The sequence below is a fragment of the Bos grunniens genome, chromosome 3 (genome assembly GCF_055505025.1).
Source record: "Bos grunniens cultivar Pamir isolate PY7600 chromosome 3, Bosgru_T2T1.0, whole genome shotgun sequence".
Lineage (NCBI taxonomy): Eukaryota > Metazoa > Chordata > Mammalia > Artiodactyla > Bovidae > Bos > Bos grunniens.
In genome coordinates, this window is record NC_141167.1 from 6,771,594 (window position 1) to 6,787,439 (window position 15,846).

A 15,846-nucleotide genomic window follows, 5' to 3' on the forward strand; every position below is an offset into this window, starting at 1 on the left:
ACCTCCCAGCTCACAAATTCAGCGGGAGGAGCCCTGAACGACCCTCACGCCCCGGTGGTGCTGAGCTGCTTGGGGCTCCCCTCCCCGAGGCCCAAGTAAATGCCTGTCCCCCAGGTGCATGTGAGTGTCCGGGAGCAGAGAGGGGCCCCAGACGCCGGGCCCACCGACTGAGGAGACCACGCCCGTGCCCGCGCGTGCCAGGGCTCTAAGGCCAGGCTGGGCCCCCAGCCCCCGCGAAGCCGCGCCCACCGGCCACTCACCATCATGAGCTCCTTCTGGAAGGACTTCCGGTCTTTGTTGTCTGTGTTATTGCAGTCTTCCTTCAGCTTCTCCAGGACGGACGCTACCCGCTCAGGCTCGCTGTCCAGCTCAGCCCGGCAGAAGAAGGTGAGCGGCAGGTCCCCGTAGCCCAGCGCGTCAGCGAAGGAGCGCCAGCTGCTGACGTTCTCCATAAGCAGCGTGCGGACGGAGGCGTAGATGTAGGTGAGGAACTTGCAGGGCCGCAGGATCTGCTCCAGCAGCACCGACGTGCTCAGCTCGGGCCCCGCGAGCAGGCTGGGCCGCGCCTTGCCCACCACCAGCACGTTCTTGGCGTGCACCAGGCCCACCCTGCCCTGGTGGTAGCCGATGTACCACTCCTTCGTCCACAGCTGCCCCTTGAGCCGGATCTTCTCCTCGCTGAGCAGGGCGATGGCGTCGCCCTTCTTGTACTCCAGCAGGTAGTGGTTCTTGCTCTGCCGCACCACCGTCTTGAGTAACTTGCCGAACTTGAGGCTGGACACGGGGCGGTCCTGAAACGTCGGGTACTTGGTGGTGGCGGCCAGCGGGGACAGGATAATCTTCCCCACCTCGTTCTTCTTGAGGAAGCGTCTCTGCCCGGATGGCTTGATGGCGCTTTTGGGGGGTGGCTGGGGGGTCTGCACGCAAAACTGGGTGAGGATGGCCTCCTGGTCATCTTTTACCTGAACCCGCAGGGTGAAGTCAGAGAGCTCGCTGGGGTTCTGGCAAGTGATGGGGAAGATGAGGCGGCTGACCTTGCCCAGCTTCACCTGGAACCCTCTCACGGCCTTGGCCTGCTCGCTGGCTTTGACCTCGTAGTTGGTCATGTTGGAAAACACACAGACTTGGAGATCCTGGGGTCTGGACAGAACGAACTGGTGCTTGCCCCAGAGCTGCAGGGCCACTGGGGCTGGGGTAGGGGCCTGGCGGGTGACCTCGCTGACCAGGAGGGTCTTTGGGGCGCAGTCATGCCCGAAAATGGTCACCACTGTCTTGAAGGACGGGTGGATGTGTTTGGGGCCGTAGAGACCCACGGTGACTTTTTTATTGATGAAGTCCCAGACCGTGGAAGGGTAGAGGATGTTCGGGCCGTGGGCGACGATGGCCAGGTACATACAGGGCTCCAGGTTGTCCAGCTGGACCTGGACTGTGTCCCCGTAGCTGTAGGCGAGAGGGATGGGGACGTAGGGCCCCTCTTTGGAGTCGCTCCTCAGGCACTGGAGGCCCACCGTGCTTTTGCTGAAAATGTCACTCTTCACCTCGGCTGATACCTTCATTTCCAGGATGAGGTGGGTCTTCACCTCCAGGGTGCTCAGCTTCACCTCCAGCACTGGGCTGATGGAGCTGCACCGGTCACTGTTGAGCTCCAGCGGGGGATCCAGCAGAGCCTTCATGGAGATCTGCTGCATCTCCCCGGGAGCCACGTGGCCCTCGGGCACGTGGATGCTGATGTTGGCGTCCGGGAGCTGTACGGCGCCCCCCGAGCTGTCCAGCTTGCACACGATGTTCGTCTCCACCGCCTGGGTCTGGCCCCACCCAGGGCTCTGGCCCAGCAGGTCCAGGTCGTGGCAAGACCGGGCCAGCTTCCGGTGGCTCAGCCAGGCAGCCCGGAAGTCCTCGCGGCTCTGGAACTGCTCGGGGGCAGGCGATTTCAAGCCCGTGAAAAACCCCGAGGACGCGGGCGCGTCAGACTTGGCCTGGAGCACGGAGAGCTCCGAAAGGCTGTAGGAACGCTTGCTTCGGAAGAAAGGGTTGTCCCGCTTGACGGGTGGCTCCGTGGGGAGGCGGCCGGCGGCCGGCAGCTCGTCGAAGATGTTGCCGGTGCTGTTGGTGGTCGCCGAGCTGGACTCGGTGAAGGAGGATGTCCCTGTGTCGAAGAGGAGCAAGTCCACGGCGCTTCTGGGCATCAGCTCGTCCACGCTGGGCATCGCTGGGACATTCCCATTAAGAAACGGGTTCGTCTGGACCCCGTTCCAGAAAGGATTATTACTGTAGGGTTTGCTGGATTCCTTCTTGGCATCCGTCCATCCCCCGAGCAAATCGAGCTCCTTGGCGACTTCGTCCGGGCTGTCTGGAAGATTGTCGATCATCCCACTGTCGCTGAGGGTGGAGTTCCGGTAGTTTAAGGGCTGCACGTAGGAGGAGGGGATGTAGCCCATCTCCGTGGTGTTGTGGGCATACCACCACTCCCCGCCCGAGGTGTCCAGGACATACAGGTGGTCGCCCTTGGAGAACTTGAGGGTGGTGAAGTTGGTTGGGCAGTAGTCCTTGATTGCAATCACCTCCTTTGCGTTTCCAAAGGGTGTGGGATTGTCGACGAGCAAGGCACTGGGAGAAGGCACTGTGCAAAACAAAGAACAGGAGGTGAGGGTGGGCTCCCAAGAAGAGGCAGAATGTTGTCCTAAGCCATGGAGAAAAGAGGCCTGGGAAACCATCACCCCCGACATGGAGACAACAAGCCAGGCATAACCGACAGAAACCAATCAGTGAAATCTGGGGTCTGCTTCACCTGGCTGAATTCTCCCCAAATTCCATCACATCCCAATCAAAGTCTAAGTCAGGTAGAAAGCCTCTCCACCATCCACAGAAACACAAATCAGCATGATAGAATTATCAGATGTCCCGGGTTTTACCATAAAGAAGGCTGAGTGCCGAAGTATTGATACTTTTGAACTGTGGTGCTGGAGAAGACTCTTGAGAGTCCCTGGGACTGCAAGGAGATCAAACCAGTCAGTCCTAAAGGAGATCAACCCTGAATATTCTTTGGAAGGACTGATGCTGAAGCTGAAGTTACAAAAATACTTTGGCCCCCTGATGCAAAAAGATGACTCATTGGAAAAGACCCTGATGCTGGGAAAGTCTGAAGGCAGGAGGAGAAGGAGGCGGCAGACAATAAGATGGTTGGACGGCATCACAGACTCAATGGACATGAGTTTGAGCAAACTCCGGGAGATGGTGAAGGACAGAGAAGCCTGCAGTGCTGCAGTCCACGGGGTCACAAAGAGTCAGACAGGACTTACTGACTGAACAGCAACAACTGGGGTTTTAAACATCTCCTTTTAACTGGACTTTTCTTGATTTAACTAACTTATTGGGACTGCTGCTAGGTCAAAAGAGAAGTTGAAAGTGATTTAGAAAAACAGTGTTAAATGACCCAGTGCATGTAACCAAAGACCAGAAAAGCCCTCCAGCAGAAATCTCTGTGTCTAAGAACCAATTCCACTCTCTCCCTTCAGAATGAAATACATACACCAAGGGGAACGTACCCTTGATAATCAGACCCGTTTCCTGGTTCCCAAGTTGAACCCATTTTTCATCAAACTATTTATATGAAATAAGATTTTTGAGTCGGGTCTCTTTCAGCCTCTTTTAAACAATCGTTCAGAAGAACACCATGAAATCATTTCTCTCTTATCCCCTGAAAATTAAAGGTTGAGGTTCAGTCATAATTCACGTTCTTTTGAACAACTCTTGAAGCAATCTGAAAAAATGCCAACACTTTAAACAGCGGACTTAAGCTAATTTATGGCTCTTGGTGTCCAACTATGTGTTACCAATGTAGACAGCAATTAGAACAGCAGAGAAAAAAGTCATCTAAACAAGTAGGATGTGTTTTGAAAAATAACGGATAATTAAAAACCTCCCATAGGTGACCAAGTACATATACGTAGAGGATTAGGGTTAAGAGGATGAAGACATTTCTTTCTGATGGAAATAACCCCATATATTGGCCCCCTTCTTAGCCCAGCTGTGCCTTGTTTTACAGAGTTTGCTGCCTTCCTGTTACGGAAAAATGAAAGCAAATGTTCTTAGTTGTCTTAAATGAACAAGCAAAGAAAGGACATTTTTAGTGGAATTACACTTTCATCTTGTCTAATGTATGACTAAGTCAACAGATAAACTAGTCTATCAAATCGGCCCTCCTGCAAAAAAAACTCACCTGCCCATTTCCCTTTCCTAAAGGAAATAATAATAAATTGTATAAAGGAAATGATAATAAAGTATATTGTATTTCTACAGCAAAGTCTCAGGAAATAAGGTAGGAAGTTTCTATTTATTTACACTAACTAAATTACAGAGATATGCTTGGCAGGGTGTGTACCTGGGCCTTGGGGAGGCTGTCACCTACCACCAAGTCTGGGGTGTCAGAGAAAATCTGGCTCTGGGATCATCAGATCTGGACTTTTAATCTATACCCTTAGGGCTTCCCTGGTGGCTCAGCTGGTAAGAGAATCCACCTGCAATGAGGGACACCTGGGTTCGCTCCCTGGGTTGGGAAGATCCCCTGGAGAGGGGAACGGCTACACACTCCAGTATTCTGGCCTGGAGAATTCCATCGACTGTGTAGTCCAGGAGGTCACAAAGAGTCGGATTACGACTGAGCAACTTCTTTCACTTGAGCTGCTGTGGGATCTCTGGAGTCTGCGATTGTTCATGATGGATAAACCATCTATCCTCAGTGGGCTCTGGTGGGGATTAAATGAGATGATGCTGATGAAGTGATGAATATAATGATACTTAGTCCAAGCAAAGGACTCACAAAACCAACGAACTTATGGTTACTGCAGGGAAGGGATAGGGAGTTTGGGATGGACACGTCCCTGTTGCTATGTTTAAAATGGATAACCAGCAAGGACCTACTGTATAGCACAGAGAACTCTGCTCCATGTTATGTGGCAGCCTGGACAGGAGGGGAGTTCAGGGCAGAGTGGATGCACGTATGTGTCTGGCTGAGTCCCTTCACTGTTCACCTGGAACTATCACATTGTCAATCAGCTATACCCAATACAAAACAAAAAGTTTAAAAAATAAATAAAGCCCCCTCCTCCTCGAGCCCCCTCCTAATTTAATTTTTCTCCATAGCATTTATCGTTAACTGATACAAAATGTCCTTACATATTTATTTTGGTTTTGCGGGGGAGGGTTCCACTGCCCCACTAGGCTGTTTGCTCTGTTAGGGTACGTCTTGCTCACAGCAAGTTGCTTACAGCAGAGAAGCAACATCCACGTTATTGAAACAAGGTGTTGGCCGAAGTCAAAGTTAGTATTCCCCTGGCTTTGCCCTTTTTCTGTAAAATCACACCTGAGAGAAATCACTTAAGACAGAAAGGAGGGAGTGAATAAAAACAGCCAAGCCAAGATAACAGCTTTGGGGGGGTGGGGAGTGAAGAAGGGAGCTGGGTCAGCTGAGGTCCAAGGATAGGATAAGATCTTCCCTCCTACTTTTTTTTCCAGTCACAGGCTCCAGGAATACAAACAATTTTTTGTTTCCTTGACACGTCTCATGAAAGTGTCACATAAAAATTAAAACCAAATGATAATTAAAGAAAGCTGGCCGGCTATTAAAATCTTGTTAGACTTCCTCAAAAGTTATATCCCTATTACATTCCTCCAGAATAATTCCCTTACAGTAATATTTTTTTAAATTAAAAACCAAAGCTATTAAGCAGGATGTAGCCTGAGAAAATGTATCAGTGCAAATGAAGAATAAAATGGTTTTTCTTAATATTCCAAGCTTTCTTCTTAGGAGAGGAGTGGCTACAGACTTCACTTAAGGATGAGGCTCATTTGATGGGAGACCGCACCCCTTCCAGTCGGGACCCTGTGGAGGTGGACCGCGGGGTGAGCTCCCTTCTAAGACCTGCCTCTTTATCAGTCGAGTGCTACAGACACCTGGGGACAAGAGGCTGGGACTTCCATTAAGTCCGATGCAGGAAAATCCCTATCGAATTCCATCTTAATGAATTCTGGAGAGTGCTGCCCAGATTCACAGGTACCTTGATTTTTAATACAAAAAAATATCCCTGGGTGTCAGGAGGTTCAACTTACTGAATAATACATTTCCTACCCTTCTGCCTTGGTTCTTATATAGGAAAAACATTTATCAGGTGTGGAAGACATTGCGCTGGATATTTTGCCTGAAATAAGACCCCACCTTGAAGCTGGCTTTATCATCAGGATGTGCAGGGAGCTGCTGGGCTGAAATGCTGCCTGGGCCACAGGTCGCCCCCTCCGGAGTGTGGTCCAGGGGTCTCTCCCCACTCCATCGCCCTAAGCTAACCGGCCCTGCCTCACAGCCCTGGCTGTCTCGCCTGCCTTCCTTCCCAGCTTCAGCATTCTTTTAGGATCAGCGTCATCATCTTTCAACGTTCCGCTCTCTGCCCCACATTTCAACATCCCTAGCCCAAACCCCATAACTTAAGTTCCCAGTTTCCCGCTTCAACTGTGAGTAGCTGGGTTATAAGGAAAACAGTGCCCAGTACCTAACTACAAAAAATAAATGGTTCGATTATTTATAGCAACACCCAATAGGTCCGCTGCTCTTATTAATAAAGCCTCCTGACTTCCCTGGTGGCTCAGATGGTTAAGTGTCTGTCTACAATGCGGGAGACCCAGGTCCAATCCCTGGGTTGGGAAGATCCCCTGGAGAAAGAAATGGCAATCCACTCCAGTACTATTGCCTGGAAAATCCCATGGACAGAGGAGCCTGGTAGGTTACAGTCCATGGGGTCGCAAAGAGTCGGACACGACTGAGCGACTTCACTTTCTTTCACTTTCCTGATTCCTTGGGGCTTCACTTCAGGAGATGTAACAGATGTGGGTTCAGTCCTTGGGTCAGGAAGATCCCCTGGAGAAGGACAAGGCAACCCACTCCAGTATTCTTGCTTGGAGAATCCCATGGACAGAGGAGCCTGGCAGGCTACAGTCCATAGGGTTGCAAAGAGTCAGACACAAATGAAGCGACTTAGCACACACGCATGATTCCTTGGCTAGTCTTTTCTTTAGAAGAAAATTTAAAGCGATACTCAGGGCCACAAGAATAAAGCACAGACAGGAAGAGGCAGAAGTTGAGGATTAACGGAAGAGAAAAGGCAGAAACGTGCACATATGTTTACTACATCAGGGTGAAGTGTCATGATTTTATCTGGGAGAGAGCAGTTTAGCTCAAGAAATATTTATTTAGCACTGACTTTGTGCCAGGGACTAACGATATAAAGGTACAGAGAAAGCTTTTGCTGTTGAGCTGTCTGTAGGCAGCACAGTGGATCATTTCAACAGAATTCACCGGCAGAGTCGACTGATGATGGTGGTGATGATGATGACGAAATGTAAGATGCCAGGAACCTCACAGGAGACACACCATGATGGCTAATGAGGGCAGGATGAACTCTAGGATAAAAATGACCCACCAGCATCCTCTTTAGTGTCTAAGAATAGACTTCACCACCAGCCCAGTTTTATGGAGCTGTTAGGAAAACCCGGACTCAGTGATTAAACCCTGGGTCCACCTCTAAACCTTCCCTGGTGGCTCAGATGGTAAATCGTCTGCCTACAATGTGGGAGACCCGGTTTCGATCCCTGGGTCGGGAATATCCCCTGGAGAAGGAAATGGCAACCCACTCCAGTATTCTTGCCTGGAAAATCCCATGGACGGAGGAGCTTGGTTGGCTACTGTCCATGGGGTCGCAAAGGGTTGGACACGACTGAGCGACTTCACTATCACTATCTATCCACCTCTAAACCAGGGGTGGGCAAACTCTGGCCCCTGGGTTTGTCAGCTGTTTTGTGATCCAGGTGGTGGTTTTCATCAAGTTTTGTTGGAACACAGCTATGCCTACTTGTTTACTCTCTTCTGTGACTGCTTTCTCGGCCCAATCGCAGAGCCGAACAGCTGTGACAGAGGCCATGTGGCCTGCAAGGATTCGAGTACTTACCCTGTGGCCTCCTGCAGAGAAGGGATGCTGACCCCTGTCCCAGACCACCCTTCCCTTCCCCAGTGGCTCTCAGGACCTCATTGGCTCACCACACTCTCCTTCCCTTGGTTCTGTGTTCCACCACGCTCTTGTCTTAATGTCATAAAAACTCACACAAAGAGAAAGAATATTCTTCGTTAAGAAGCTGTTTCATTACTAAGGGGAAAATTCAAAACAACCTCCCCACACATCAAAACCAAACCAAACACGAGGCTGTCGTTCCAGGGCTGAATTTATAACCTGACGAACTTTAGGCAGCTCAGATTCAGTTATCTGAATGTGAAACCTGGCAGCCTATAAGTAGGAGAGTCTCTGGGTCTTGAGTGCTCACATGCTGCATTTTCTCCCTAAGCCAGTGCTGTTCCCGGGAGCTCACCTTTGACATCATTAAAGCTCGATTCTGAAAACCCTTCGCTGAGGTCAATCAGGGTCCCCTCGGACTTGCACCGCGGGAGGCCGCTGGAGTTGGCAGCCCGGATGCGCTGAGCCGCCATCCTGAAACGCTTTTCCCCGGGCGGATGGGCTAAGGTTTCATATTTCTCCCTCCAGTTATTCCAGTGAGTGCGGAAGCTGCTGTCTCAGGCAACCATGCTGCACGACGGCATCAGCTTGGCAATGTGCTTCTTCCTGTGAGGGGTGGAAGAAAAAGAGAAATTTCCTTGGAGCAAGTGAAAAGACACGGGTTAAAGAGAAAATCAACGGCAAGAGGGAATCCTCGCTCTTCCAGAGCCCGTGCCATTTTTCCTGGCCCAAGAGAACATAGCAGGGCTCAGGCTCCAGCTTCTATGCCCCTCTTATGCCTGTCTCATGGGTCTCTGGGTGCACACAGTCCCAGCAGTGTTCCCTGGCCTGCTGTGTGCACCCCCTCTTGCTGGGGGGTCATAATGAGGTTTGTGAAATCTGCTCGAGCACCTGGCCAACCCATTCATTATAGCCAAAGAGGAGGACAAAACAGCATCTGTCCCGCTGCTAGTTCCAGGGCTCGGAGAAGGGGGACTAGAGCTCAGTGTGTACAGAAAGTGGCTGGTCCCCTTGACTCCAGCCCGGGGCGGGCCGTGCTTTGCATGTCTGCAGTGGGTGTGAAGGGCCTGCTCCCTGCCCACACACTCCCCTAGATCCTCCCTGGACCCCCGAATAAACACAACACACACGTGACCACCTGTGCATGCAAGGTGTTCTCATGTGACTTCTGCAGACGGAATTCGGTACATTCACTGAGTCACCGTGCTGATAGCACACAGGGAGAGGAAGATTTTGTGGGAAAGAACACAGCTTCCCTTCTGAAGCCTCGGTTTTCCTGGGAAGGGGCACCCAGGTATGTGTATGTGTGTGTGTGTGTGGCAGGGGAGGGGGTAGTGGTTGGAGATGAACAAGGTAACTGACTGTGAGCAGACCCCTCACCAGGGCCAACGGACAGAAAAGGACCATCCAGGAGTCAATTTCAGAGCAGGGAAGGTCACACGCTTTCCCAGAGCAGACCTGGGCCGACGTTGCTCCACCTGGCCACAGGTGACCACAGCACTCAGCTCAGCGGGCAACTGAGGGCAAGCGAATTTCACCCAGTAGAACCGGGTTCATGAACCCTGGCCGCAGGGCCCCTGTTCCTGGATTGTTCCATCCACAGACAGTAGGAGATGCATCGTTTTAATGCAGGAGGATCACCTTTACTCATGAGCGAGACCTGGAGCCCCAGCACCGCCCTGTGCAGGGATGGACGCCCTGTGCAGAGTGGGCAGGACGGAGCCCGCCCCAGGCTGTGTGTGCAGCAGGCAGACCAGATTGCATGCGTGCTGTCTGCTGGGGAGGAGCCTGTATTGAGCACCTTACATGAGGTTCGCTTTCATGTTGGTAACATGGGACAGTGAGAGCACCATCCTGATTTGTCTGAAGGAGAGAGAGATAATAACAACGGGAAGGTGCTGAGAACAAGGGGCCGGACCCCGTGACTCCTGGACCCCCCCCCTCCCCCGCCTCGGCCTCCATAGCCCCCATCAGCAGCCCCAGTCCTGGCTCTGAGTGACCCGCGGGCAGTGGCTCAAGGGCAGAGTTTGGGCCGTCTGTCTCAAAGGATGCCACATTCCTGCACCTGAGCACCCTGGGGAGAAGGCTGGCTGTGGGCCGAATGCATCTCCTTTGGCAGAGCTCTGACACCCTGCAGGGATATCTGGAGATGAGGAAGGGGTGGGGTGAGGTTAGATGAAGCGGGTGGCATCAGTGCCCTTACAGGAGGAGACCCCAGAGAGCTTGCCTCTCTCTCTGCTGCTTGCCAGGTGAGGTGAGGACACAGTGGGAAGACAGCCAGGAATGGGGCCCTTAACCCAAGATCTGGGGGTGGGGCACGCATGTGCACAAGGGGCAGGTCAGGAGTGGCAGGCTCCCTTGGAGGACACTTTCCCTAAAAGCAGGCCCAACCTGAGCCCAGACTGTGGTCCCTCCCACCCGTCTCCCATCCTGGAGTCCTGCAGCCCATCTGGAGTTGCCCCATCACACACACACACACACACACACACACAAGCACTCACAGGCATGCCAGATATTTGAAGGATGATGGGGTGAAGCACCTGGATGGTTTCCCCGATCGAGTGGCTCCCACATGACTTCCATTCCTTCCCTGTGAGGTTGTGACTGACCAGGTGCTCAGACCCCCCTGCCCCACGCCCGGGTTCCTCTCTGCAGAGAACTGAGCTGGGCCTCCAGGAGAGAGGACAGTGGCAGGGACCTGGACTGGAAGCAGGAGGGCCTAAAGCCAGTCCCGGGATTCCCTGCCCCCAACCCAGAGCCCACCCTCCAGGTGGGGACACAGCCCCACTTCCCCATCAGCCACGGCGGCCACATGACTGTGCAGAGGCCATCGGAGCCGGACCAGATGACTGGTGACCAGGCCAGAGGCTCTGGCCCGACCAGGCAGCCTAGGGCCCTGAGAAGAGAGGATGTGAAAACATTTTGGATCCAAAAGTCGAAGCCTCATTTCCTGGAGGGAATCAACGCAGAGGATGAAATGGGATTTGTGGGCGGGCAGATCGGTGCAGGAAGAACTCTGTGATGGTTCTGCGCCCATAACCTGCATTTGACAGGTGGGCTTTTTTCAAACTAAGGACAATTTCTACCTGGGATTCCCGGCCTCTTGGGGAGGCAGCAACAGGGAAAGGAGGTGGGGGTTGGTTAAAGCCAGGAGATGCCATCAGCTGTGGAACCTGCCAGCCCTCCCCTCCAGGCCAGGTTGCTCCCAGGACTCACCAGCACAGGGACGGTGCTCGGAGTCACGCTCATAGTCGGACGCACTTCCTGCCCCACACCCCCCAGTCCAACTGCCCCCTGACCCACAGGCTCCCGGTCAGGACTCAGGAACCCCAGCAGCAGTGTGCTCACGGAAACAGGATCCCTGGGGCTCCCCAGGGCAGTTCACCCTGACCAAGCTTTGAGAGATCAAGATGCAAGAGGAGCTGCCCCCACTCCCTGCCTCCCCTTTACTCACTTTTGAAGTATCACTGAGCTGCCGCTCACATCTGGGGAAGCATCTAGCGGAGGGAATAAATAAAAGTGAGGATGGGCTCAGTCATGAGGCCTTACTGCCCCCGAGGACCCCAGGGCCTGCGGGACCGGTGAGGGTCCCCAGAGGCGGGCCGGCAGCCCAGAGCAGGGAAAGGGGCCCAGGGTTATAAAGTGCGAGGAATCAGTGCCAGGCAGAGCAGGGCCTGTGAGTCTGGGGGCACGGTGGTTGAGCACCGCAGGAGAGGCGGGGCAGGGGCCAGTCTCGGCCCTGGACGCCACGGGAGAGCCACCGAAGCTTTCTGATTCAGAAAGATGACTTTGGCTGCTGATGACACCGCTGGAAGCACCAATGCTGTTTTGTCTTTCAGGACTACTGACACAGTTTAGGAGAAGCCAGGGACAGACGCAAGTGGAATTGGCAACGGAGAGGGGATATCAGGCAAGCCCCACCCACTCAGAACTCTGCACAGACGCCCATGTCCTCGACAGAGGAGCTGGATGAAGTCTGGATGGGCTTTTACGCAGGGCTGGGAGACTGGTGGCCAAAAAGTCAGCTGAGGCCCAAGATAGGACACAGACGGCTTCGTGGGAGCAGCCAAGAAAAGCAGAGATTTAAGAGCGATCGGATTCCCGCCGCCCCTGCCGCTGCCAAGAAGGCAGTTGATGGGGAACCAGGGCCTCAGGGTGGGCAGGAGAACAAACCACAGAACACCGCTGGGAGCTGGGGAGACTGATTCCCGTTTCTGTTGTGTTATCGATGGCAGATACAACCATGACCCTGAGCCAGTGCAGGCAGAAAGTGTGCTGGCAGTTACAGTAAGAGATCTGTGGTCCTTGTAAAGCACAGACACCCCTCTCTGAGGCTGCCGTGCAAGGAACCTGGAAGCCACCAACTGTGGTCCTGACATCGCCGCCACTTACCAGCCGGAGCTGAGGACTGAGGTCTGATTCCCCAACGACCGGGAGCCTCGTTCACAGGAGCATGAACGCGGTCATTCACACCCTTCCCTGGGACCGGGGCCCTTTGGTCCGTGCTGCTCAATGCCCCGTGGAAAGCCTGGAACGGCTACTTTCCTCAGGGCAGGCCTGACATCCACCCCAGACACTAGCCTTCCCCTCGGGGATGTTACTTCACAGCAGAGAAAGAGCCAGGCCGGGCCACGCCTGTTGGGTGTGCTCCTCCGGCACCTCCCGACCTGACACCGCCAGGGTGAGGGTTCACGGTGAGGCTCTGTAACTCCTCCTCCAGAGATGCCTGGAGGGACCCCACTGCCCCGCCCAGCCGGGAGGGCTCCAGGAGGTGCGGCTGCAAAAACGCTCCCTGCTTCCCGGCTGGCTGACACTAGAGCTCACTTTATTGCTCCTGGCTGTCAGACCCCCGATTCCCGCCCTGGTCCAATCCATGAAAATGAAATGAAATGGAAATGAGCTCGGTCGTGTCCCACTCTTTGCGACCCCATGGACTGTAGCCTGCCAGGCTCCTCTGTCAGTGGGATTCTCCAGGCAAGAATACTGGAGTGGGTTGCCATGCCCTTTCTCCAGAGGATCTTCCCGATCCAGGAATTGGACCCAGCTCTCCTGCATTATGAGGGGATTCTTGACCCTCTGAGCCACCAGGGAAGCCCATGCCCTTAATTTTCTCAAAGGTCCCTCCAGCTCAAACCGCCCCACCCGCACCCCGCTGGGTGTGGTTTGCTGCTTTTAAACCATCAAAGGTGGACTCCCCGCCCTGGTACTCAGAGCCCCACCGTCGTGCAGCTCCCCTGGGCTCACCTGGGCATCCGGGTTGACTCACCTCCACCCCGCGTGAACCGGGACCACTCGTCCGCCCACCCTGCATGTCCATTGCACCTTCTGCCCCTGGAGCCCGCTCGCTGCCCTCCCCTGTGTCTCCGGGAAACTGTCTTCTCTCTCCCCACCCTCCTAGGGCTCCACCCTCCTCCCCACGGCCCTGCGAGCTCCAGATGACTCAGGGGCTGGCCTCAGCCCTGCAACCAGCAGAGGAGTTCTGCGCCTCTCTCCTGGAGGAGCCTCCGATTCAAGAGGCCCAAGGTCAAGAGCCACGCCCCGTGAATTAGTCCTTGCTTTATTCAAATAATAATAATAATAATGTGGGGGTAAATGACCTGATGCTCTGATCTGCTTGGCAGTGAGTTCACCAAGGTTCATCAACACTGTATTTTACCATCTGTTATACTATTCCTAGGACATCCCTGGTGGCTCAGCTGGTAAAGAATCCGCCTGCAATGTGGGAGACCTGGGTTTAATCCCTGGGTCGGGAAGATCCCCTGGAGAAGGGAATGGCTGCCCACTTCAATATTCTGGCCTGGAGAATTTCATGGACTATATAGTCCATGGGGTCACAAAGAGTTGGACATGACTGAGCGATTTTCACTTTTCATACTATTACTATATATTACTATACATTATGCTTTCTCTACTTTTTTTTTTCACCATTTCTCTATTTTATTATTTTTTATCATTATTACTTTCCTTATATATTCCTTCTACTATTATCTTATTTATGCATGTGTTTGAAAATGTCCCAAATGAAACATTTTATAAAATTAGGAAACCTCCATCATTCGCCTCTCCAGGAGGGATGTGTCAGGAATGAAGTTATGAATATATGTGTGTATGTGTCTCTTTGAAAGAGAAAACCTCTAAGGAGCGCTAAATACAAATGCCCAGGTGGTCTCACAGCACAGCTGGACATGGCAGGGTTCCCGCTCGGTTGACAAATGACCAAAACTCCAGACGTGGTCACCGGGGGCTCCCCTCAGGGCTAGCGGGCATCCTGTACCTCCCAGTCCAAACCCAACTCCGGGTTTGCCCCAAACCTCCTCCCCAAAGTTGCTACCTTTAGTCAACAGGCGAAGGGCTCACTCGACCAGGCCCAAAGCCCCCTGTCCCTCCTCCGGCTCTCCATGGTGGGTGTGCACGGCGTGTGTGCGTGTGTGCCCACACCCCACCCCACCCCCGGCAGCTCTGGCTGAGCTCCCCTCAGCACCACTGGCCACCATCCCCCTTCAACTCAATACAGTGGTTGGCTCCTTTCCATCAGGTCTAACACGTCCAGCTCTGCCCTCCCGTAATCCACCCCCCCATCAGCAGTCAGGACTTCCTTCAAAACAGTCAGTTGGGCCTCTGCTCAAAACCCTCCAAAGCTTCTCAGGCCTTCCTTCATGCTCGCAATGCCCTCGTGGGCCCTGCTGGCTTTCTGGTCCTTTTCCTGTTCTCTCCCTCCCACCCCAGGGCCTGTGCACATGCTGTTCCCGCATCCTGGGAAGCCCCTGCCAAGTATTTGCCAGGCTGGACCCCTCACTGCAGTCAGGGGTCTGCGACACCCCACTCTACTTTCCTTATCAACACCAGATAAAGCCCATGCTCTTCCGTTTCCAGCCTGATTTCTCTAAGAGAATGTAAGCTCTCTGAGGCCTCTTGGGTTGTGATAAGCCAGTACAGAGCAAGCTCTCAAATATAAATGGGTGAATGAATTCTATTTAAATAAAGAATACAGCGTTGGAGCTCTCTGGCAGGTAAAGAACCTGCCTGCCAATGCAGGAGAAGCAGGTTTGATCCCTGGGTCGTGAAGATCCCCTGGAGGGGGAAATGGCAACCCACTCCAGTACTCTTGCCTGGAGGATTCCATGGACGGAGGAGCCTTTCGGGCTATGATCCACGGGGTCGCAACGAGTCGGAAAGAACTGAGCAAGTAAGCACACAACCTGGGCTAGTACCCTGTAAAAGCCCCAAACCCAACAAGGGTTACGTGTCTCCCGGCATGTATGTCAAAGTCAAAGTCGCTCTGTGTCCGACTCTTTGTGACCCCAGGGACTGTAGCCCACCAGGCTCCTCTGTCCATGGGATTCTCCAGGCAAGAATACTGGAGTGGGTTGCCATTCCCTTCTCCATGGGATCTTCCTGACCCAGGGATCACCCCCACATGGCAGAAGTCAGGTCTCAGAGTCAGGAGGGAGCATTAAAATTTACTAATGTCTGACTCACAATTAATGAAGTTTTCTTTTCTTTAGTATACAGGCCAATTCATTCAGAGAGAAAGGAGCCCGCTGCCAGCTCCCTCCCTGGTTAACTAGGGGGCTGGCCTCTGGATGGCCGACACCTTCGTACAAGGACACAATTATTTACAGATGCTGGTGGCACAGTCAGGAACCCACACACAGCTGCTCAGCTACCCCTGGGGACTCGTCACTCCCAAGATCCTGGAATCCCAGAATACTACTGTGGGGGCCTATGTGCCAACATTCTGCCCGATGAACAATTTAAAAGCAAAACAAACTGGGCTTCCCTGGTGGCTCCA

General features: G+C 53.3%; 1 protein-coding gene and 1 long non-coding RNA gene across 7 annotated transcripts in view; one reads left to right on the top strand and one right to left on the bottom strand.

Moving 5' to 3' along the window:
* Window positions 1–15,846, bottom strand: part of SH3BP4 (SH3 domain binding protein 4) — a 98,399-nt gene that overhangs the window by 13,182 nt on the left and 69,371 nt on the right. For 3 of the 6 annotated variants that reach the window (XM_086376873.1, XM_086376881.1, XM_086376892.1), the window contains 3 exons: window positions 11,509–11,551; window positions 8,410–8,660; window positions 261–2,620 (listed from right to left, as the gene is read on the bottom strand). In XM_086376873.1, coding sequence (XP_086232999.1) covers window positions 261–2,620; window positions 8,410–8,527 — 2,478 coding nt within the window. In that variant the 5' untranslated portion in view covers window positions 8,528–8,660; window positions 11,509–11,551. Of the gene's footprint in view, window positions 1–260; window positions 2,621–8,409; window positions 8,661–11,508; window positions 11,552–13,320; window positions 13,543–15,846 lie in introns of those variants that run through there. The other 3 variants (XM_086376903.1, XM_086376913.1, XM_086376864.1) reach the window with 3 other exon arrangements.
* On the top strand, window positions 5,795–6,583 carry LOC147374902 (uncharacterized). Its single transcript, XR_015155043.1, has 2 exons — window positions 5,795–6,052; window positions 6,152–6,583. It is a non-coding gene; the product is annotated as an uncharacterized LOC147374902 (long non-coding RNA).